The 23,790-nt window shown below is 49.3% G+C and overlaps 3 protein-coding genes across 6 annotated transcripts in view; all 3 read right to left on the reverse strand.

The window, feature by feature from the left end:
* Positions 1-7,765, reverse strand: LOC141578560 (leukocyte immunoglobulin-like receptor subfamily A member 5). 2 transcript variants are annotated; one of them, XM_074369112.1, is made up of 5 exons: positions 3,273-7,765; positions 3,095-3,130; positions 2,622-2,906; positions 2,174-2,476; positions 1-315 (listed from the first exon to the last, which is right to left on the reverse strand). In XM_074369112.1, exons 1-5 carry the CDS (start codon positions 3,304-3,306, stop codon positions 146-148), a joined length of 828 nt encoding a protein of 275 aa, XP_074225213.1. In that variant the 5' UTR covers positions 3,307-7,765; the 3' UTR covers positions 1-145. The 2 variants fall into 2 exon arrangements, with proteins under 2 accessions (XP_074225213.1, XP_074225212.1); XM_074369111.1 differs by lacking the exon at positions 1-315 and adding an exon at positions 381-1,961.
* The window catches only part of LOC141578562 (leukocyte immunoglobulin-like receptor subfamily A member 6), a 27,896-nt gene continuing 4,415 nt past the window's right edge, over positions 310-23,790 (reverse strand). Inside the window, exon 4 of the mRNA XM_074369130.1 lies at positions 310-513. Coding sequence (XP_074225231.1) covers positions 347-513 — 167 coding nt within the window. The 3' untranslated portion in view covers positions 310-346. The remainder of the gene's footprint in view (positions 514-23,790) is intronic.
* Positions 7,887-19,155, reverse strand: LOC105074344 (leukocyte immunoglobulin-like receptor subfamily A member 5). 3 transcript variants are annotated; one of them, XM_074369108.1, is made up of 9 exons: positions 18,088-19,155; positions 17,911-17,946; positions 17,437-17,721; positions 16,989-17,291; positions 15,469-15,630; positions 15,118-15,234; positions 9,780-9,832; positions 8,712-8,945; positions 7,887-8,630 (listed from the first exon to the last, which is right to left on the reverse strand). In XM_074369108.1, the coding sequence occupies exons 1-9, from the start codon at positions 18,119-18,121 to the stop codon at positions 8,484-8,486; spliced, it is 1,371 nt and encodes a 456-aa protein (XP_074225209.1). In that variant the 5' UTR covers positions 18,122-19,155; the 3' UTR covers positions 7,887-8,483. The 3 variants fall into 3 exon arrangements, with proteins under 3 accessions (XP_074225209.1, XP_074225210.1, XP_045377802.2); XM_074369109.1 differs by having other exon boundaries at positions 8,826-8,945; positions 18,088-19,148; XM_045521846.2 differs by lacking the exon at positions 15,469-15,630 and having other exon boundaries at positions 18,088-19,147.

The raw sequence follows: 23,790 nt of genomic DNA on the forward strand, positions 1-23,790 counted from the left end.
GAGGAGGGTCCTCCCCAGGACTCCCCCGCCCCTCTCCTGCACCCACACCGCGTCTCTCCCTCCACGGTCTCGGCAGGCAGTTCACGCATCGTCCCTGCAGACTCTCTTCCAGGACCTCCTGGGCACGTGAGACCATTTCGAGGCTCTACCGCGCTGGACGGTGCGTCGTTCCCTCTGTGTTTACCTCCTGGCCGCGTTGGGCTCTTCCAAGGTCGTGTCGAGCCTGAAACAGCAGGATCCCGAGGCCCACCAGGATCAAGGCAGCCACACCCATGCGGATGAGATTCCCCACTGTGTAGTCCTGGGAGCGTGAGCCTAGGGATTGTGCACAAAGAAGCCACTGAGGTCAGAGCAGATCAGAATCACCCCACCATCCTGGATGTCCACCCAGGGCACCCGCCTCCCCTTGCCAGGACGTGACCCTCGGAGCCCAGCCCCGTAGCTGAGAATTTCTCTGCTCACCACTTGTGGGGTCTGACATGTTTTGTGATGGGTGGGTGGTGTCAGCTGCTCCTGAGAATCGCACAGTGGGGGTGAGTGAGGAGTCGGGGAGACACAGCCCTTGTCCTGGGGTCTGTGTTGTCGGTGCCCCCAGTTCTCACAGCACAACTTTCACACGGCCCTGTAACGCGCCCTGTCTCTGCCCGGCCAGGCTCCCTCTGTGCTCCTTTCATCCATTTATTCTTTTATTAAATTATTCTTCATGCAGTTAGATATATTAGAGTGAGACATACACACACTCTTGCAAATACCTATTTTCTACAAGTGGTGTAACAGCAACAGGTACTAAAAGGCTTATTCCTGCCTTCTCGGGGGGTGAAATACATGGGAGACCACAACCAACATGGCAACATACGAGATGGAAGATACAGAGTTTTGGACAAATATCTGTAAATGTTCAAGTGGAGGAATAAGTGTGGTGTTTATATATGAGGTATATACTTACCTGTAGATAAAAGATACATATTTACGTGCATTTTTATTAAAATGTGTTACGTTGTATATATTACATGCAACACATAAGTACACATGTATCCATGAAACACTGAAGTTACACGTCAACGTGTGCATCTGTATTAAGCTCTGGACCCACGTATAGACTACATACGTGTGTGTGTCTCTATATGGGCAGACACGCAGGTGAGACAGGGAGGAAACTAATGCGTATAGAGCTGGGCGGGTCAATTCCTTGAAATAAACAGGTGGTAAGGAGGCAGGTCTCCAGAAAGGTCTCAGTCTGCTCTTCAGTAAGGAACCAGGCCACGCCTGTGGGGTTTAGAGAGGGGGACAGAGGAGAAGGGGGCTGACATTCGGGACTGAGCGCATTTGAGACACAACAGCGTTTACAGGACAGAGGAGGGAGGCCCCCATCATCGTCTTTCTCTGTCTTTTTGCACAGATTTGTTTATTTATATCAGCAAGCATTGCCGAAAAGTTCTCAAAAGAGGAGAGAGCAGTAAAAGTGCGCGCACAGGAGCAGAGCAGACAGGAGCGCACACAGACGTGCTGTGCCGTCCCCCCCGCGTCCCCCCAGCGACCCTGCCCGGGCCCTGCTGAGTCTCCGAGCGCCAGGAGCGGAGCGGCAGGAAGGCCCCCGGGCGGGCGCAGGAGGGCCGTGCAGAGCAGAGCCCGCACACAGGACGCTTCTCTATAGGACAGTGTCCGGGGAGCTGGGACCACAGAGGCTCGGGGTCTGAGATGGAGTCGTGGGCAGAGGGGCTGTGTCCCCCTAGCCTCTGTGCTGGCCCCGTGGAGGCCGCTCACCTGGCCCAGGGCGGGGTCGGCCTGAGAGAGCCCAGCCTGGGGCTGCCTGGCAGGAAGCTGGGGGAGGGCCTGACCCCCGGCCGTGAACAAAGCGTATCTTTTGTAGCCAACATCAGAGCAACACTGGAGGGTCAGGCTCTGTCCAGAGGTCACTAGAGATCCCTGCGGGGTGAGGAGGGAGGGCTTCCCAGACACACCTGGGGGAAAGACCAGCCCTGGATTGTAGGGGCTGGTCCCTCCCATAAAGCCTCTCCTCCCTTCCTGGCCCCCAGGTCTCACTGTCTCTCACACTCTGTGTCTCTGGTCCAGTAGCCCCCACCGTCTCACGTGGGGCTTCATCTGAGCAGGGACCCCAATAACCAGTCTGAAGCCTCAAAAGAAATATGGGGCCAGGATGGGACTTCCTCACCTGAGACCAGGAGCTCCAGGGGGCCGCTGGGGGCCGAGCACACCTGGGGTTTGCTCCTGTAGCAGCCATAGCATCTGAACGTCCACCTGGGGCTGGGGGGCACGGGGCCCACAGGGAACGGGGCCTGGGTCTGCCCGCTGGGCTGTGGCTGTGCGTCCAGGGCCCCGGAGGGCTTGTCTTCCCCTTCCTTAGTCAGGATGAACCTGTCAAATCCCTGCCATGAGCCACACCGGAGGGTCACGTTCCCTCCTGAGGTCACCATGGGGCTCGGCAGGGCTGAGAGGCTGGGTTTGCTGTAGGCTCCTAGAGAGAAGGGGCCGCTTGTTCAGTGGGGCTCACGGCTCCCTCACCTCCCCCAGGGCTGGGCTGTGAGAGGGACACGGCCCTGGGAGCAGCCCCCCTTCCTGAGGGCAGAGCCTGAGGCTGGGACCCCTGAGTGTCCTCTCACCTGTCATCACCAGCTCCAGGGGGTCACTGTCCTGTGACCAGCCAGTGCTGCTGTAATGGTAACAGTGGTATCTCCCTGCGTACCCCTCTGTCACGTGTGGGATGGAGAACTTGGCCTTGTCCCCGGGCTCCAGTGGGGGCTGTCTCCCCCAGGGGCTTTGGCTTCCCTCTTTATCCAGACGGAACTCCCGGGCCCCCAGGGTCCCCTGACACCAGATGGTCACAGGGCTATTCCAGGGGATCACAGAGCCTGGCTCAGCCCAGATGGTAGGTTTGGGGCGGGTCCCTGGAAGGAAATCAAAGACCTGGGTCACAAGACATTCCCACCCCCATCCCCCACTCTCAGCCCCACAGCTCCCAGCCTCCCCTTCCTTCAGCCCAGAGCTGCTGTTCCCCATCCCCATTGCCCGGGGAGGGGCTGCCCCGTCCCCACAATGAGGAGGGGGGAGCGGGGACACCTGGGCACAGACTCACCTGCCTGCACCTGGGTCCTCACGCCCACACTCAGCCCTGGAAGAGAGGTCCCTGTGAGAGATTCACCCCTGAACCCTGAGCAGAACCTCCCCTCCCCTGAGCGTCCTGAGCCCCGGGGTCTCCTGACAGAGCAGGCCTGGCTCCCAGACCAGGACCGCCCTCCCCTCCTCAATCTCACCGAGACACAGCAGGGCCGTGAGGGTGGGGGTCATGGCGCCTCCTCACTGTGGTCCAGGCTGTGCAGATGGAGGAGATAAAGTGCCCTCAGCACACAGACCCACAGGGTGTGTCCGCTCAGAGGCTGGTCCTCCCCATCACGGGGCTGTCACGTCAGCAGCCCCACGGGAAGGGGAACTGCCCCTTCTTGAGAGCCTGGCTCTCGTTTCCGTGACAGATCAGCAAAGAGACCCGGTGTCTTCCTGAGGCGCCCCTTGCAGGTGAGGGTGCCCAGGCCACGCCCTTCCCTCTCAGAGCCTCCGTGTGGGGCCTCCTTCGTCCTCAGCCGTCCATCAGCACAGTCCTGCGGGGTCCTCACCATGGACTAGGCTCACCTTCACATCTTCAGGGCAGATGCAGGTTCCTGCTGGTCTGCAGAGTTCAGATCAGCAGAGACGCACGTCGAACGTCTAAGTACAGTTCAGTGGAGGTCAAGGGGGCAATGAGCACAGAGGAGAAGCACCGGGAAATAAGGGCAGGAACCACGACTCCTCTCCTGTCCCCGGAGTGTGGGTTCATTTCCGTCACAGTCCACATCACTACTTCTCTTTTTCTTGCAGCAGCGTCCACCCCACCTCCTGGGAACAAGTCACTGAGTCCTCCCTGCCTCCTCGGTGCCCCGTTTTCCTGAGACAGCCTCCTCATCCTGCCGTTTTATCCTAAAACTTGTGAAACGGTGATTTGAGTCGCAGCTCTGGCTTGTTGAAGAAAATTGATTTTTGTTTAAATATTTGTCTCCCACCTGTATGAATTGAGCAATAATATCATAATTAGATTTTCTCCCATTAAAAAAATTTGTTTTGCATCCAAGTTTATTTGGGAGACTGAAGTGTGATTTTTCCTCTCTTGAAATTCCTTGTCAGGTTGTCATGGTGGCCTGTGAAAATGTGTGGTAATGTGTTTGCTCTAGAAAATTCTCCGTAAGACAAGCTTTTGATCTTCTGTGTTTGGAAGAGCTCACCAGGGAAACCTGCCAGAGCCGGAAAGAGTTTTTTTTTAATACTTTCATTGTCCTTTAATGCATTTCTCCATCCAGACACAGACACACACAAAAAAATTACATGAAAATATTTTTTTTCTGTGTTTTGATTTCTTGCCAGAGCATTGATTGACTCTTGGTAGGTTGGGATTTCTGTTTTTTTTTTTTTTCAGCATTTTGAAAATTGAGTTATAGTAGTTTACAATGTTGTGTCAGTTTCTGGTGTACAGCACAAGTTTTCAGTCATACATGAACATACATACATTCATCCTCATACTCTTTTTCACTGTAAGTTACTACAAGATCTTGAATATAGTTCCCTGTGCTATACAGTATAAACTAGTTTATCTATTTTATATGCACCTATCAGTATGTACAAATCTTGAATTCCCAGTTTATCCCTTCCCACCCCCTTCCTCCTGGCAACGACAAGTTTGTATTCTATGTCTATGAGTCTGTTTCTGCTTTATATATAGGTTCATTTGTCTTCTTTTTTTTTTTTTTTTAAGATTCCTCATATGAGTGATGTCACATGGTATTTTTCTTTCTCTTTCTGGCTTACTTCACTTAGAATGACTTTCTCCAGGGACATCCATGTTGCTGCAAATAGAATTATGTTGTCATTTTATGGCTGAGTAGTATTCCATTGTATAAATATACCACATCTTCTTTACCCAGTCATCTGTCGATGGACATTTAGGCTGTTTCCATGTCTTGGCTGTTGTAAATAGGGCTGCTGTGAACATTGGGCTGCAGGTGTCTTTCTGAATTAGAGTTTCCTCTGGATATATGCCCAGGAGTGGGATTCCTGGGTCATATGGTAAGTCTATTCCTAGTCTTTTGAGGAATCTCCATACTGTTTTCCACAATGGCTGCACCAAACTGCTTTCTGTGGGATGATGTTAATATTCAGATGTAATTTATTTAATACGTCAAAGACAGTTCAGGTTTTCTGTTTATTCCTGAGCTTGTTTTGGAAAAAAATTTGGGTGGACATTAGTTGAGTTCATCGAAATTGGGTAACGTTCTTCATAAGGTCCACTTACATCTATTGTGACACGATTTCAGTCTAAAATGGTACCAGAGGGTATGAAATGGAGAATCTTATACATTCATTGTTCAGAAGCAAACTTACGGACCGAGAGACTGATTTCCTATAAGTGCCTGACTTACAGAAAGCTGAAGCTTGTCCCTGGACCGGGGAATGTCCGGGAAGAGTCTTTCCCCGTCCCCAGCCAAGGAACTTGCTGCTGGGGCTGTAGCTGAGCTAGCCTCCTTTGCATTCCTTCCCCATAAGCACACTCCCCCCGAGCCGTCTCGGGATGCACCTGTAGCTTGCTACAGTTTGCACGTTTTGAATTGCAATTTGTCTACTATTCCTGAATAAACTAATTTTTGTGGGATTTTGAGCTTGTCTCAGTTTACCTCTCGTGTTTTGGGTGACGCTGTAAAAGTCTGTGGGATCCCTAGTGAGGCCCCATTTTTCGTTATTGATTTGGGTTACCTGGGCCTCACCTATCCTTCTTCAGTGTTGTTGGGACTTTGTACATTTTAAGAATATTTAATAATAAATATTTTTGCTCTGTTGATGTTGTGTACTGAATGCGTGTGTCCCCCAAATTAGTACATTAAAGCCCTAACCCCAGTGTGTCTGTATTTGGAAGTGAGGCTTCTAAGAAAGAAATAGAGATTTTAAAAGGTTGTAAGCGCCATCCTTGCTCAATAAGACTGTGTCCTTCCAAGAGGAGGAGGCAGCGGACTCGCTGTCTGTCTCCCTCCGCGGTCTCACACTGAGGAAGGCGTGTGAGCGACACAGGAAGAAGGGCCCCCATGACCCGGGGGGCCCCCACCTGTGCCGACCCTACTGGCACCTTGTGTGGGACTTCCAGTCTCCAGAACTATGAGAAAGGGAATTCCTGGGGCTTAAACCGCCCAGCCTGTGATGTTTCGTCACAGACGCCTGAGCAGACCGACACAGATTTTAGTCCCAGGAAGTGTGGTGCTGCCGTAACAGCTACCTGACATGTGGGAGCAGCTTTGGAACTGGTAGTGGCGGGGGGGGCGGTTTGAGGTGGGTGCTGGAAACATGAGTGGACCGTGGGTAGTCATATGGTCCTGAAAAGTGATGCTGGTGGGAGCTCAGACAGACGAGGAGGTGGGGAGAAAGCCTCCATCTTCTGAGAGAACACGTGTTAACCATGAGCAGAATGTTGGTAGAAATAAGGACGGTCAAGTCCCTCTGGCAGAGCCTCAGACAGAAACGGAGAGCAAGTTGCACTGCACGTTGGAGATAAGTGATCTTGTTAGAAAGCGGCCGAGGGCTTGGCTGAACTGTGCTCTCACGTTTGGAGAAGGTAGAACTTCCGAGCCATGAAATTGCATATTTAGCTGAAGAGGTTCCTACACAGAATGTTCATGTGTGGCCCAGGTCGTCCTGTGCTGATAGGGTTCCAAAGGGGAGAGGTGAATGGAAGGATGGCCTGTTAAGCAGATGGACCCAGAACTGAAAGATGGGTTGCAGTTTTCTCTGTGCTGGAACAAACACCAAAGTGTGCTTGCAGGAGAACGCCAGGCTGTGGATCGACTGCTAGTTGGTAGAGATTAAGGGGTCACAGGAGCAGAAACACTGCCAGTTTGCCGTGAAGGGGTGGGAAGGGGACAAAATGAGTGAAAACCATCAGACCCTTTGCAAGAAAAGGGAATGATGACCCAAAGGCAATTCAGAGATCACCAGGGCTGCCTCCTTGGTTTCAGCAGGGCACATGGCCTCTGCTCAAAGCCTTGGGAGGGGGCCCTCACAGAGAGACAAAGGGGCTGATCTGCCACACACCCCTCCCCGCCATCGAGCCACGGAGGTGATGCTGCTGCCCCAGAGGACCTGATGGGCAAAGCATCCAAGCAAAGAGGATTGTTCTGGAGCCTTAAGGTCCAATGGAAGTTGACTTGATAGATGGTGTGCGTGCTTGGAACCCTCTCTCTCCCTGTGGGCATGGGACTCTGTCTCCTAGGCCTGCCCCAGCATTGCATTTTGGAAGCACACAGTTTGCCTGGATCACCGGTTCACAGCTGCAGACGAATTCTGCCTCAGAGTGAATCTTACCCTGAGTCTCACCCATGTCTGGTGTGGCTGACTTGGAGATGTGACTTGGGATTTTAGATTTGATCGTTGGTGCCTCAATGAATGGAGATTTGGGGGACAGTGAGGATGGAATGAATGTGTATTTCGCATGGGAGAAAGTCATGAATTCAGAGGGCTTAGGGGTGGAATATTGTGGACTGATTGTTGGAGCCCCTTAAAAATTCTACTGAAGCCTTAACCAGCCTCCAGTGTGGCTAAATTTGGAGATGGGGCCTCTAAGAAAGTAATGAAGGGTAAATGATATCATAAGGGTGGAGCCCTGGTCAGATAGGGTTAGTGGCCTTGTAAGAAGAGACACCAGAGCTCTCTCTCTTCCTGCACATGCACGCGCGCGCACACGTGCACACACTCACTCCAAGCTAGGGTCGCGTGCACACAGCGAGAAGTCAGGCGTCCACACCCAAGGAAAAAGGAGCCACACATGAGGCGCCCTAGACTTGGTCTTCCAGCCTCCAGACTGTGAGAAGAAAAATTTCTATGCTTTTTTATTTTGTTCTAGCAGCCTGAGCAGATTAATAGAATTGATATTTCCCTCTTTTTTAGTTCTTTCCATGTAAATACACACTTTTCTTATTAGTATAGCCTTTTGCCCGTTGTCATGGGGCGAATTTGCTGTTTCTTTTCCTGACTTCTGTATATCTAGATCACCGGTTTTCTGGCTTTCTTCGTTTTTTAAGGTAATATTGTTTAGGCACTTAGTTTTCCCGATTGATCTTGACATACACCATTGGCATTATCACTTAAGTAACAGTCTGTGTCGCTGTGTAAGATTTGCATTACCAGTGACGTGAAAAAAGTTCTATCTTCAATTGCGGTTTTCTTCTCTCACCTATCGGTTATTTAGAAGTGTATTGCTTTGTTTCTAAAAATACAGAGTTAATGTTTATCTTGGTTTTCAGCACGGGGTGACTTCTAAAGCCCCAGGGTATCCTGCTTGCTTATGAAAGATCCCTGGGCTCAGGGCATTAGATGGGTGTCCATGGGGCAGCCCCCCTGCCTCCCGGGGTCCCTGCGGTCTCCCTCCTGGGAGTGGGGAGTCGGTGTCCTGTCCTGGGCTAGTGGATGGCGAGTGTGGCGTACATGCTGGGCTCTGTGGGGGGCTCCCCCGCCTGGGAGGGAGGGGGTGCGGTCGTCTCCCGTCTGAGGGTCGAGTGGGTCAGCTGGGCATAGGTCACATCCTGGGGGGCTTCAGACATGGCAGCCTGGGGGAGCAGGGAGGTGAGAGTCAGGTATGTGATTGAGGTAGGGGAAAAGCCAGGGCACCTGGAACAGAAAAAACCCACCCGACTGTCCATCTGCCTCTCCTCCCCCATTTGTCTGTCCTTTGTGTCCAGCAATTGCTCTGAACACGGGGGAGGAAGGGTGTCCACCCCGTGCTGGCGTCTTGAGTGGTTGACCTGGGCGTATGTCGCTCCCTGGGGATCTCCACCACCAGGGCTCTGCGGCGGGGAGATCGTGAGCGGGTGGAACTCCTCTCCTTGCCTCCGCTTTTGTCCCTCTTCAGTTAGGTTTCTGCCCTGAAGCCAGAGAGTTGACTTTAAAACATAAATCCAACCATATGACTCCCTTTCTCAGACACATTTTCATTCATGTTTATGTCACCCAGGCTAAGGCAGAGCCTTGCCAAATACAGATCCCTAACAAACACTTGTTCACTGACTGAATAAATGAATGAGCTCGTGCAGGGGAAACTAGGCGTCTTGAAGGACATTTGTTTGGTTTTGATTCATTCACTTCATCCATATACATACATACATACACACTAAATACCTAAATGTCTGGGCGTTGACGTGGGGACAAGAGAAAGAAAGAACTGAGTAAATACTGGGTTTTTTTTGGAGGTGGTGAGCATTGAGGGGAAATGGGAGATGTTACACCCAAGGCACACTGTTGTGCAGTTCCACTGCGTCTAAATCCATGAGACTGGAAAAAAGAGCAAACAGAGAAAAAGAAGGGCAGGGGTCCCAGTACAGGGACAGGCCAGTCTACAGGGGCCTTGGTGCGAGTGAGAAAAGGCGCACCTCTCAGACCCCACCCTTAGGATCTCAAACCCTGAACTCTACTGTGCTGCACACACACTGTACAACTGTCCCTGGGCGCAATACCATAGGGGATATGGACACACTAACCGTTACAAGGACCCAAGTAGGGGGACCAAGAAGGAGGGACCCACGTGGTGTCAGGAGAGCCCCACTGAGAAGTGGGGTCCCAGCAGCCCGAGGGTGTCACCTTTCAAGAGGAAGGCTGAGGTCAGATGCTGCTGAGAGTTGAGTGACGGGAGGAAGAAGCATCCGAGGATTTAGCTTATTTGGAAGACTGTGTGGGGGCCCTGGACAGGGCAGGGGGCTCACCCGATTCTCCACCTGCTTGTCCTCCTCAGTCAGGGTCTCTCTCATGGCAGCGTCTGGAGGATAAAATTCTGTCTCATGCGAAGATTCTTGAACTCCTGCAGCCCTGCACACCCCTCTCACCCTCAGGTGGGGAGCCTGAGACCCAGCGAGGGCCAGGGAGGTGCCTGGGCTCACAGAGACAGAGAAGTGTTCACGCCTCCTCATCCCGAAGCCCAGAGCCCTTCCCGCCCAGGCCCCTTGCCCCATCTCCCACCAGGACCTCCATCCTCTCCAATTACCCTGATTCTTCTCTTGGACATGAGTCATGGAGCTGGGGCTGAGTGGGGAGAAACAAGAACCTTAGGTGGAAGAGCTACAGGTGGAGCTGGCCAGTTGGGGGAAGTTCTTTGGGGAGAAATTACCTTTCCTGGGGGGCTCTGGTCTTAGCTTCAAGATCTGAAGCACCTACACAAAGTTAGAAATTATCTTCTAAACTACCCCAGAACCCAGCCTCCAGGGCTGCATTAAGAGACTTATACACAGATCCAATCCAAAAATGGGCAGATCTAGACAAGCATTTCTCCAATGAAGACTACAAATGGCCAATAGTTACATGAAAAAATGCTCAATATCACTAATTATCAGAGAAATGCACATCAAAACTACAATGACGTATCAGCTCACACAAGTCAGAATGGCCATCACTTAAAAGTTTATGAAGATAAATGGAGAGGGTGTGGAGAAAAGGGAACCCTCTTACACTGCTGGTCAGAATGTAGTTTGGTGTAACCATTATGGAAATTCCTCAAAACACTAAAAATAGATTTACCCTATGATCCAGCAATCCCACTTCTTGGTATAAATCTAGAGGGAACTCCAATGCGAAAAAAATACCTGCACCCCAGTATTCATAGCACCACTGTATACAATAGCCAACACATGGAAGCAACCTAAATGAAGCAACAGATGACTGGATAAAGAAGTTGTGGTATATTTATTCAATGGAATACTACTCTGCCATAAAAAGGATAAAATAATGCCATTTGCAGCAACATGAATGAACCTATAAATCATCATTCTAAGTGAAGTAAGCCAGAAAGAGAAAGAAAAATACCATATAGTATCACTCATGTGCAATCTAAAAAAAAAAAAAAAAAGACACTATGAACTCATCTACAAAACAGAAACAGACTTGCAGACATAGTAAACAATCTTATGGTTACCAGGGAAAGGGTGTGGGAAGGGATAAATTTGGGAGTTTGATATTTACAAATGTTAGCCACTATGTATAAAAATCGATTTAAAAAAAGAGAGAGACTTATACACAGAAAACTATAAACTATTGATGAAGGAAATTAAAGAAGACTTTAAAAAATGGAAAGATATCCCATGCTCCAGGATTGGAAGAATCAATATTGTTAAAATGATCACACTGCCCAAGGCAATCTACAGATTTAATGCAATCCCTATCAAATTACCCAGGACATATTTCACAGAACTAGAACAAATCATAATAAAATTTATATGGAACCACAAAAGACCTAGAATTGCCAAAGCATTACTGAAAAAAAAAAAGAAAAAGGCTGGAGGAATAACTCTCCTAGACTTCAGACAATACTGTTCAGCTATAGTAATCAAGACAGCATGGTATTGGTATAAAAACAGACATATAGACCAATGGAACAGAATAGAGAGCCCAGAAATGAACCCACAAACTTTTGGTCAACTAATCTTCGACAAAGGAGGCAAGAATATACAATGGAATAAAGACAGTCTCTTCAACAAATGGTGCTGGGAAAACTGGACAGCAGCATGTAAAGCAATGAAGCTAGAACACTCCCTTACACCATATACAAAAATAAACTCAAAATGGATCAAAGTCTTAAACATAAGACAAGATACAATAAACCTCCTAGAGAAAAGATAGGCAAAACATTATCTCACATACATCTCAAAAATGTTCTCCTAGGGCAGTCTACTCAAGCAATAGAAATAAAAGCAAAAATAAACAAATGGGACCTAATGAAACTTACAAGCTTCTGCGCAGCAAAGGAAACCATAAGTAAAACAAAAAGACAACCTATGGAATGGGAGAAAATTTTTGCAAACAATGAAACTGACAAAGGCTTGATCTCCAGAATATATAAGCAGCTCATACGACATAATAAGAAAAAAACAAGCAACCCAATCCAAAAATGGGCAGAAGAACTAAACAAGCAATTCTCCAAGGAAGACATACAAATGATCAATAGGCACATGAAAAAATGCTCAATATCACTAATTATCAGAGAAATGCAAATCAAAACTACAATGAGGTATCACCTCATACCAGTCAGAATGACCGTCATTCAAAAGTCCACAAATGACAACTGCTGGAGAGGCTGTGGAGAAAAGGGAACCCTCCTACACTGCTGGTGGGAATGCAGTTTGGTACAGCCACTGTGGAAAACAGTATGGAGATTCCTCAAGAGACTAGAAATAGACTTACCATATGAGCCAGGAATCCTGCTCCTGGGCATATATCCAGAAGGAACCCTTGTTCAAAAAGACACCTGCACCCCAATGTTCATAGCAGCACTATATACAATAGCCAAGACATGGAAACAGCCTAAATGTCCATCAACAGATGACTGGATAAAGAAGAAGTGGTATATTTATACAATGGAATACTATTCAGCCATAAAAATGACAACATAACGCCATTTGCAGCAACATGGATGTTCCTGGAGAATGTCATTCTAAGTGAAGTAAGCCAGAAAGAGAAAGAAAAGTACCATATGAGATCGCTCATATGTGGAATCTAAAAGAAAGAGAGAAAGAGAGGAAGGAAGGAAAGAAGGAAGGAAGGAAGGAAGGAAGGAAGGAAGGAAGGAAGGAAGGAAGGAAGGAAGGAAGGACATAAATACAAAACAGAAACAGACTCAGACATAGAATACAAACTTGTGGTTACCATGGTGGCAGGGGGTGGGAAGGGACAGACTGATATTTCAAAATGTAGAACAGATAAACAAGATTGTACTGTATGGCACAGGGAAATATATACAAGATCTTGTGGTAGCTCACAGTGAAAAAAAATGTGACAATGAATATATGTATGTTCATGTATAACTGAAAAATTGTGCTCTACACTGGAATATGACACAACATTGTAAAATGACTATAACTCAATAAAAAAAAGTAAAAAAAAAATCTCAGGGGATCTGAGCCCTCACAAGATCATACACCCCTCGCCCCAGCCCTGTCCATTTGGAAATTCAAGGTAAACAGGAGTAAACTGGAACACACATAACTTGCATGGATGATTTAAATAAGATTTATGAATCCAAAAGAACATTTTTCAAAATTCTAAGGCTGTTCTTATTAACTCTCCACATTCTAAATGATTTTATGCTAATTTTATTATTTTACAGGAAAAGTTTTAGGAATTGTTTTTCCCCACATCATCTTGACCTATATTCCTGATTTAGTAATACTTTACCAAAGTGACATAGAGATAGACATAAAAGTAGGTGTAATGATGGAGATGGAGATGCAGGTGTAGAATGACATGAGTGGATGGGGGATGGGGAGAGAGAGAGATCTGTTATGTATGTATCTATATACATACACATGAATGTAGGCAGATAGGTGGATACATAGATATATAGATAAGTAGGTAGGTAGGTAGATAGATAGATAGATCGTTTTTCTGATATAATGCGTCATTACCCTGAATACATCAGTGTGTGCCTCCCATAGACACAAACACTTGTCTGTATGACCCTAAACTCCCTGTTCGGTGGTCTACACTGATGCAACACTTTCCCGAAATCCTCACTCCCAATTCATTTTTGACCAACTGCCTGAGAGCCTCTTTTTTTCCCTTTGGTCCAGAATTTTACCCAGAAATCTATGTTGCCTGTGGTTGTCCTGTTTATTACTCTCCCGGAATCTGGAAGTCTCCTCAGTTTCTCTCTGTCCCTTGTGGCCTTGACCGCCTTCAAGGATACGGGATTCATGTTGTCTAGGGGGAGCCCCAACCTGGTTCCCTCCAAGGTCCACTGCCGACCAGACTCGGGCCATGCATTCTTGGATGAGCATCCCAGAAATGAGGCTGTGGTGGTCTCCATCCGTATCAGGAGCCTAGGACGCTCACCCTTCCCAGCCCTGGTGATGTGCCCTCTGACCATCTGGCCAAGCGAGTACCTGCCAGGCGTCGCCTTCAGCTTTCCCTTAAAGCTTGATTGGTTTGGGGATAGATGTTTGTGTCTTCGTCAGATGCCGTGGAACTGTTTGTTGCTCCTTCTGCAGTGACTAGTCGGCATTCTACTCTAAAGCTTTCTCCTCTTCCCCGTTTATTTGCTCACTTACGCCTTCGCTCACTTGCGTGTATCTCTGTGGACTGAAGGACTTCTGTTTCATTCAGTGCACTGTAATCCAGTTTTCTCATTTACCCGGATGCTCAGCTTATTCTTGATTTTCCCAGAGGGAGTTCCTTTCAGCTGGCTCCTGTGTCATTTTGACTTGTCTCCATCATTCTTTGGGAATTTTTGCACTTTCTGGCATGACAAGATGCTCGGTACTCCCCCCGTCCCAACATGGAATATAAAAGTCCTTGATGGGCCCTAATACCCTGTAACAGGGGATGGTATTTAGAAACCAAAATGGAAGGTAGGTTTGCTCATGGCTACTGGGCTGTCGTTGTGTCTGGGTCCTACTGGTGGACATAGCTGGGATGGATGTGGTCACACGGGCGTGCCCAGACTTGATAACACTTACACCCATAACTACTGCTATGCCTGTACTTTAAAAATGAGTTTATACTGACATTTCTAAATCCTGTAGAACACCTCAGGGTTTATTCTTGCCGACTGCCTTTGCATATATATAAATCCCTTCACAAAGCTGGAGCATCTTGGCTCCCATTATCCCCAATATATGTACATATTTTCTCAAAGCAACTAACCTCCCAACTGCTTCCACATCTTCCTCCACCCCTCACCACTGTGCCGACTCCCCACGGCTCTGGGCTCCTGGTTGACAATAACACCTTCTTGTGACTCCCCCCCCCCCCCCCATCTCCAGCATGGTCCCTCAGGTCCTGGGTACCCCCACCCCTGCTACCTCCAGGCAGGACCCCTCCCCTCCCAATCACTCTTCCCGGGAGCCCCAGATCACTGTCCAAGATTATGGAGTGGAAGTTGGGCGGGAAAGAACTTCCTACAAATTTTGGACTTTTTAATTTTAGAATTTTCAAAACTGAGCGTTTGGCCATGTTTTTGGTGCCACATTTTGGATGGTTCCCTACGAAGCCAGTTGAAAGATCTTTGGAGTAAGGGCTCCCCTCCCAGGTAGACCAGACCCTGCATCTTCTACCCACCTGACTTGCTGCGTTTGCTCTGCTGCCTGTGTCGGATGAGGAGGATGAGGGGGAGGGAGAGCAGCAAGACGAAGGTCACAGAGACCCCAATCAAAACTTTCTGGTACTTTCCAAGACCTTGGGCACAAAGGATGCAATGAATGAACCGATGATGCCATTTGACTGAGCACCTACTGTTTGTAGGCACGTGCTGGGGTCTGTGCATTCATCTCTAACTCTCACAACAAACCTACAACATGTGAATGTCCCTCCCAACACCACCCATTGTGCAGACATTTACACTGAGGCTCAGAGAGGTAAATCGAGTGTCCCAGGTCACCCAGCCCGGAAGTGGCAAGGCTGGTACCAGACCCTGGGACTGCAGGTGCCCTTGTGCTGTTCTCATGCTGCATTCCAGGCTGTCAGCCAGCTTTGGATTTGGGGTCTCCTTATTGATTGGAGTGGCCTGTCCCCTGGTCCTCATGTGTCGCAGCCTCTCTTGAGCTGTCACTCCCATTCTCCAACCATCAGAGGCTTCGGGGGACCAAAACAAGAGTGCTCAGAAGCGGGTCTGCTTAGAATGGACCCTGTGCCGTCCCCAGTCCCCAGTCCTGCCAAGAGCTGTCCTCCTCCCTGCAGACCCCACACCTCCAGGCAGGGCCTGCCTGGACTTAAGGGTGAGCGTCTGGGTGGGCCCGTCCCATGCAGAGGGCTGTCACTTCCATGGTCTCACCTAAATCTCTTAGCGAACCTCTGAGGGCCCTGCCCAGGAGAGCCCCAGGTAAGAGACATACTTCACAGACAAGGAACTCAGACAGGGAGCTCAGACAGGGAACGGACTTGCCCGCGCCCGCGGCTGGGAAGCGGCAGGGCTCAGGTTGCATTGCAGCCCCACCTCCCAGCCCTTGCTTCTTGTTGTTTGATTCTGATTTTTGTCACGAGAACACCTCCATAAGGTCAGGCTGAGTACCACGGGGTTGATGGAAAAGCACTATGACATCAGGGTTCTCAGCGCTCTGTTCTTCCCTGGGCCCTTGACAACCCAACCCTGTCTGCCCACCTCCTGCACCTGAGACAGTCACCTGCAGGGTCAGAACTAAGATGCCCCTCGAGAGCTGAGCCAGAATTCTCCTCGATTGCAAATGGAGAAGCTGGGGCCCAGATGGTCAGGGAGCTGCCCCAAACCAGCTTCTCAGAGAGCGCTGGGCATCCCCTCAGTGGGTTCCATGCACACTAGGCCAGGACAGGAGGTGAGGGCGGGGGTGCTTCTGCCCACGGCAGCCGGGCTGCTGCTCTTCCAGGCTGAGCCCCAACACCTCCCCCTCCATGAACCCCCACCCTTCAGCCAGGCAGCTTCGGAACCCCAGAGCCCTGTGGTCAATCTGGCATCTCTGCCCCAACTCCCAGCCCCCCGGGGACACAAGCCTGTGCTTGAGTAATGAGGGGGCATTAGATCCTCAGACACACTCTCAACCTGCCCCAGCGAGGCCCTTGAGTCACAGCTGTGAGATGGGCCAATACAGGTGGGACTGGGTCCCCCAGAGGGTCCTGGGAAGGGGACCAGAAGAGGGCGAGGGACAGGAGCTCCCCACAGAGACCCCGTGTTTGATCACACTCTCCTCCTGTACCTGCTGTGTCCACCCCTAACCCCAGTGCGGCCTTCCCTACACACCCTTGGCGAGCTCTGGGGAAGGGCACGAGGAAGGGGAGAGCTGGGAGGCCCCCCCCGGGAGGGCCCCCCTCACACCTCTGAGGGGTGCGTCTCCCTCTGCATGATCCTCCCGGGACCTGCCCTTGGAGCCCCCTTACTTCCATACCAGACAGGGGCTCTCCTGGGCCAGGCCCTGAACTGATCATGAGGACACAGAGGGGCCGGGATGGGACTTCCTCACCTGAGACCAGGAGCTCCAGGGGGCCGCTGGGGGCCGAGCACACCTGGGGTTTGCTCCTGTAGCAGCCATAGCATCTGAACGTCCACCTGGGGCTGGGGGGCACGGGGCCCACAGGGAACAGGGCCTGGGTCTGCCCGCTGGGCTGTGGCTGTGCGTCCAGGGCCCCGGAGGGCTTGTCTTCCCCTTCCTTAGTCAGGATGAACCTGTCAAATCCCTGCCATGAGCCACACCGGAGGGTCACGTTCCCTCCTGAGGTCACCATGGGGCTCGGCAGGGCTGAGAGGCTGGGTTTGCTGTAGGCTCCTAGAGAGAAGGGGCCGCTTGTTCAGTGGGGCTCACGGCTCCCTCACCTCCCCCAGGGCTGGGCTGTGAGAGGGACACGGCCCTGGGAGCAGCCCCCCTTCCTGAGGGCAGAGCCCGAGGCTGGGACCCCTGAGTGTCCTCTCACCTGTCATCACCAGCTCCAGGGGGTCACTGCGCTCTGACCAGCCAGTGGGGCTTAAATAGTCACAGTGGTGTCTCCCTGTGTAGTGCTCTGTCACGTGTGGGATGGAGAACTTGGCCTTGTCCCCTTGCTCCAGTGGGGGCTGTCTGTCCCAAGGCTCTGTGGTTCCCTCTGAATACAGTTGGAACACCTGGACCCCCAGGGTCCCCTGACACCAGATGGTCACAGGGCTATTCCAGGGGATCACAGAGCCTGGCTCAGCCCAGATGGTGGGTTTGGGGCGGGTCCCTGGAAGGAAATCAGAGGCCTGGGTCACAAGACATTCCCACCCCCATCCCCCAGCTCTCAGCCCCACAGCCCCCAGCCTCCCCTTCCTTCAGCCCAGAGCTGCTGTTGTCCCTCCCCATTGCCCGGGGAGGGGCTGCCCCGTCCCCACAATGAGGAGGGGGGAGCGGGGACACCTGGGCACAGACTCACCTGCCTGCACCTGGGTCCTCACGCCCACACTCAGCCCTGGAAGAGAGGTCCCTGTGAGAGAGTCGCCCTGAACCCTGAGCAGAACCTCCGCTCCCCCAAGCGTCCTGAGCCCTGGGGTCTTCTGACAGAGCAGGCCTGGCTCCCAGACCAGGACCGCCCTCCCCTCCTCAATCTCACCGAGACACAGCAGGGCCGTGAGGGTGGGGGTCATGGCGCCTCCTCACTGTGGTCCAGGCTGTGCAGATGGAGGAGACACGGTGCCCTCAGCACAGAGACCCACAGGGTGTGTCCGCTCAGAGGCTGGTCCTCCCCATCACGGGGCTGTCACGTCAGCAGCCCCACGGGAAGGGGAACTGCCCCTTCTTGAGAGCCTGGCTCTCGTTTCCGTGACAGATCAGCAAAGAGACCCGGTGTCTTCCTGAGGCGCCCCTTGCAGGTGAGGGTGCCCAGGCCACGCCCTTCCCTCTCAGAGCCTCCGTGTGGGGCCTCCTTCGTCCTCAGCCGTCCATCAGCACAGTCCTGCGGGGTCCTCACCATGGACTAGGCTCACCTTCACATCTTCAGGGCAGATGCAGGTTCCTGCTGGTCTGCAGAGCTCAGATCAGCAGAGACGCACGTTGAACGTCTAACTACAGCTCGGTGGAGGCCAAGGGGGCAATGAGCACAGAGGAGAAGCACCGGGAAACAAGGGCAGGAACCACGACTCCTCTCCTGGCCCCGGAGTGTGGGTTCATTTCCGTCACTGCCCCCATCACAGACTTCTCTCTTCTTTCTTGCAACAGCGTCCGCAACAGCGTCCACCACAGCTTCCTGGGAACAAGCCCCTGAGTCATTCTTGCCTCTTCAGTGCCCCTTCTTATTTGAACAGATCTCTCTTCCGCATCCTCTGGTCCTGCCTATAAACTTCAGGGGACAGTGATTTCGGCTGGACCTCTGATTTTGAAGAAAAAGATGACCTTTAAATACCCATCTGTCCTTGTCTGTGTGATCTGGGACAGGAACCTCCGACTTCCTGGTCTGTACCCTTGGTGATGTCATGTTGTCATGACCTGCCCTCCTCTGGGCAGTTGTAGGGTAAACAGATCCCAGTGCGTGGAGGGGTCAGTCACTGTTAATTGTCACACCAGGTTAAGACATGATGGATTTGGGACATGAGGGGACCATGGTGTCCACACTCAAGGTGCATGCTTTGTGCGCGCACTCAAGAGCTCTCGCTTGCTCCAAATACCAGTAAGCGCTACTTATAATATTTCTGAAATACGTATGAATAGTCATATTCAGAAAAAGAGACGTGGAGTTTTCTGAAAGAGACATGGAACCATGAGACAGAAAAGAGGACACAGCTGAGTGCCTGGGACCCGCAGTGAGTCACAGGGAGGTGGTTCCCACCTGTGTGGGCAGAAAAGGGCCCTCAGGTCCTCCCAGGTGGGAGGGGTCAGGGCTCCAGGTGAAGGCTGAAGCTGTGGCCCCCCTTCCCCCTGTTTCTGGGTGGACCCTGGGCTATCTCTGCTTACTGACCCAAGCCCCTGGTCAGCACTGAGCAATGTCACCTGTGTTGCAAGATACAGACTTAATCCAGTGTCGTCAGCCATGGGCGTCTGCCCCACGTGTGGGAGTGAGGCTCCCACTGGACCATCCCTGATGGCGCAAAGCTGAGCAGATGCTAAGTCTGAGACAGTGCACCCTGCCGGGCAGGAGGGGCCGCACCTGCCTGACTCCCAGGACAGCCCTGGGAGAGACCTCTATGAGAGGTCAGGTGTGTGAGGGGGGAACCTGCAGCAGGAGTGGGCGGCGCAGAGTGACCCTGTTAATGGCGGACCTTGCGACGGACAGCCATCTACAGGTGTACTTGTTGTGGTTTGCAGATACTGCATTTTATTTCATTTTATTTTATTACAGCTTAAAGGTTTATGGCAACCATGTGTAGAGAAGGTCTCTTGGCCACTTTTCCAGCAGCATTTGCTCACTTTATGTCTCTGGGTCATGGTTTGGTAATCCTTGCATATATTTGAAGCTTTTTCATTATGATGATATTTAGTATGGTGATCTGTGACCAGTGACCTTTGATGCTACTATTGCAGTTCTTTTGACATTTTTAAAACTAAAGGATTTCAAAATTAAGGTATGTAAATTGGGGGTTCTTTTAGACATAATGCCGTTGCACACTGAATAGGCTACAGTACAGTGTAAACATAACTTTGATATGCGCTGGGAAGCCAGAAAGCTTGTAGCGGTCCCTTTATTGTGATATTTGCTTCACTGCGGTGTCCTGAACCAAACTGGAAATATCTCTGCGATGTGACTTCCTATGGTCCCTTTCAGACAAAGTCTAGTGATGTCCTGTAGAACGTGTTCGTGGTACAGAGCTCACCAATGGAGGGAAGAGGTCTACCTGGGCTTAAAATGCAGTCTTCTGCATGCAAGCAATTAAAGAATATATGCCTCTAAAATATTCAACATTAAACGTATGCTAATTAAAAACTCACATTGATACATTCCATTTCGTATACATTTAAGGGCCACTGGATGAGATATACATCTCGGCACCCACCAGAGGGGCTGGGGCTGTCCGTGACCCCATGTTGAAATCACCCTCACACTCTCTCTATTTCCACACAGATGAGAGGAAGAGTGGGGAGATGGTGGTTGCTTGTGGACTTGGACACCCGTGCACTTCCGGTCAAAGCTGGACCAGGTTGGTGAGCGCGTCGTTCCTGAACTAGGGGAGGCGTCCCAACTCCTGGGTTCTGACGTGGAACCTTTGAGTTTTCTTCGCAGCAGCATTTTGGTGAACTCACTAGCCAGACACAGTGCTCAGCTCCCACTGGAAGCCTTCCTAGTGGGACTTTGGGTGACGTATTTCTCAGCAGTTACAGTGAAGGTCAGGAGACAATATTATCTTAAAGGAGGGCAATATAAAAACAGGATAATAAGAAAGCTACAGAAGAAAGATTGGACAAAACCCTGAAATAGGAGTAGGAGGAGGACAGCCAGGTTTAAAGTGTGTCAGGCTGCTGTCTGAGACAGCAGGAGAGGGCTACGTCCAGGCGGGAGGGAGCACTCACACTGGAAGCTGCCTCGTAGAGACCAGGCCAGGGACAGACAAGACGGCCCACGACAAGTTTTCTAGTGACTTAACTCTGTCTGCTTCACACACTTCAGTTCCTTTTCCAAATGTCCCCATCAGATTAACTGATTAAACCAATTAAACATGAAAGACTAAAACATGAACTTTTTATCAAAGTATTAAACCTATTCTTCTTTAGTGTTTAAATGTGTAGGATTCCAAGCACAACTTAAAAACACTGTGATGGACCTGATGTAGAAATCTGGATTAACATTCACTTGAGGGAAAAGCCTCAGGTCTGCCGTTTTTACGTATTGTTGTTGTTTAAATTGAAGTATAGCTGATTTACAATTTTATATTAGTTTCAGGTGTTCAAAATAGTGATTCGACCATTTTACGTATTATAGTCCACTGAACGTTATTAGAAAAGAATGGCTGTATTTCCCCGGACTGTGCGATTTATCCTTGTTGTGCATCTATTTCATACATAATAGTTTGTATCTCTTAGTCCCATAACCCTATCTTGTCCCTCCCGCCTTCCACCTCCCTACTGGTAACAACTAGTTTGTTCTCTCTGTGAGTGTGTTTTGTTATCTTAATTCATTTATTTTATTTTTTAGACTCCACATATAAGTGAGAACATGAGCATATTTGTCTTTCTCTGACCTATCTCACTAAGCATACAACCCTCCAGGTCCATTTGTGTTGTTGCAAATAGCAGAATATCATTCTTTTTATGGCTGAGTAATATTCCAGACTGTGTATGTATAGATATGTATCACATCTTCTGTATCCATTCATCTGTTGATGGATACTTGGGTTGTTTCCAAATCTTAGCTATTATAAATAGTGCTGCTATAAACATTTGAATTTGTGTTTTTTTTTTCCAACATATATAGCTAGGAGTGGAATTGCTGGATCATACAGTAGTTCTGTTGTTAGTTTTTTGAGGAATCTCCGTATTGTTCTCCATAGTGGCTGCACCAATTTATCTTCCCACCAACAGTGTACAAGGGTTCCCATTTCTCCACATCCTCACCAACGTTTATTATTTGTAGACCTTTTTGATAAGATTCTGACAGGTGTGAGATGATATCCCATTATTGTTTTAATTTCAGCTTCCCTAATAATTAGCCACGTTGAGCATCGTTTCGTGTGCCTGTGAGCCGCCTGCGTGTCTTCTTTGGAAACATGTCTGCTCAGGTGTTCCACCCACTTTTTAACTGGGTTGTTTGTGGTTTTTCTTTTTTACAATGAGTACCATGAGCTGATTGTATATTTTGGATATTAGCCCCTTGTCAGTCCTATCACTTGTAAATATGGTCTTCTGTTCAGTAGCTGGTCTTTCCATTTTGGTAATGGTTTCTTTTGCTGTGCAACATCTTTTGAGTTCGGTTAGGTCCCATTTGTTTCGTTTTGCTTTTATTTCTTTTGCTTTAGGAGATAGATCCAAATAATGCTGCTAGGATTTGTCAGAGTGATCTGCCTATGTTCTCTTCTGAGAGTTTTATGGTTTCAGGTTTTCATTTAGGTCCTTAGTCCACTTTGAGTTTATTTTCATATGTGGTATGGAAATGTTGTAAACTTTGGCATGGAGCTGTCCAGTTTTCCAAGCACCACTGATTGAGGAGATCGTCCTTCTCCACTGTACAGACTTGTCTCCTTTGTCATCGATTCATTGGTCAGAGGTATGTGGGCTCATTTCTGGGCTCTCTGTCCTGTTGCATTGACGTGCGTGTCTATTTTCATGGCACTACCGTGCTGTTTTGTTTATTGTGGCTTTGTAGTATAGTCTTAAGTCAGGGAGCATGATACCGCCAGCTGTGTTTTTTATTTTTAAGATCACTTTGGCAATTTGGGGTCTTTTGTGGTTCCATATAAATCTGAGGATTATTTGTTAGTTTCTGTGGAAAATGTCATAGATATTTTGATACGGATCGTATTGAATCCGTAGATTGCTTTGGGTAGTATTGCCATTTTAACAATATGAATCCTTCCAATCCAAGAACACAAAATATCTTTCTATTTCATCTTTAATTTCCTTCATGAATGTTTTATCATTTTCAGAATGTCAATCTTTACCTCCTTGGTTAAGTCTATTCTTAAGTAATTTATTCTTTTGATATACTTTTTGATATGCAGTTCTGTGATTTTGGGCAAATTGTTTGGACCCAGGTTCTCATCTGGGCAGTGGCTCATTGTGTGGCTGGATTCAGGAGATGCTGATGCGACAGTGTTGATCAAGTTTTGAGGGAACCCCCAATGCCAAAATGGGATGTACTTGCTATGACAGACCAGGAGCAATGCTTTTTGTCTGAGGAAGATCCACTTCATCCAGTGCCCACTGCAGGCTATGGCTTTCTCCACCCTTCTTCATGCCGTCTCACTATATTGTATGGAAAATAGACAGAAGTTATGAATAGAAGCATGTCATTTACCAAAAGCAGCGAGTGGACTTATGAGTCCACAAGTGGGAGTCAGTGAGAACAGTGCCCGTGTTCCACAGACCCTGTGGTTTCCATCCTCAGCGAAATGCCCACCGTCTCCTTACACATTCCCACCATAGTGGGTACGAGAGAAACGTTTCCTTTCTCCTTATTTATAAAGCTAAAATTAGTGACGCCCCCTGAAGAATACGTGTTTTCTCCTCTTGAAAATTATGTGTGTGAAAGAATAATCTTAGACTCGTGCTTCTTACAATTTCCTTCATTTATTTAATCTCATGTTTGAAAAAAAATGATCTATATTCTTTTTGTAAATTCTACTTGTGCATCTTTACTCTCATAAAATATGTCACTGCATAGATGCATCAC

This window comes from Camelus bactrianus, chromosome 9, assembly GCF_048773025.1.
Source record: "Camelus bactrianus isolate YW-2024 breed Bactrian camel chromosome 9, ASM4877302v1, whole genome shotgun sequence".
NCBI classification, from domain to species: Eukaryota; Metazoa; Chordata; class Mammalia; order Artiodactyla; family Camelidae; genus Camelus; species Camelus bactrianus.

Bases quoted from the DNA above. Each gene is read 5' to 3' on its own strand.
- LOC141578560 (XM_074369111.1), bottom strand. From the start codon at position 3,306: ATGACCCCCACCCTCACGGCCCTGCTGTGTCTCG. The intron at 3,131-3,272 runs GTGAGATTGAGG...CCTCTCTTCCAG, and splicing joins CACGGCCCTGCTGTGTCTCG to GGCTGAGTGTGGGCGTGAGG. The intron at 2,907-3,094 runs GTGAGTCTGTGC...ATTTCCTTCCAG, and splicing joins GAGGACCCAGGTGCAGGCAG to GGACCCGCCCCAAACCTACC.
- LOC105074344 (XM_074369108.1), bottom strand. From the start codon at position 18,121: ATGACCCCCACCCTCACGGCCCTGCTGTGTCTCG. The intron at 17,722-17,910 runs GTGAGTCTGTGC...ATTTCCTTCCAG, and splicing joins GAGGACCCAGGTGCAGGCAG to GGACCCGCCCCAAACCCACC. The intron at 8,946-9,779 runs GTGAGCCCCCTG...CTCTGGCTTCAG, and splicing joins ACAAGCAGGTGGAGAATCGG to GGCAGAAACCTAACTGAAGA.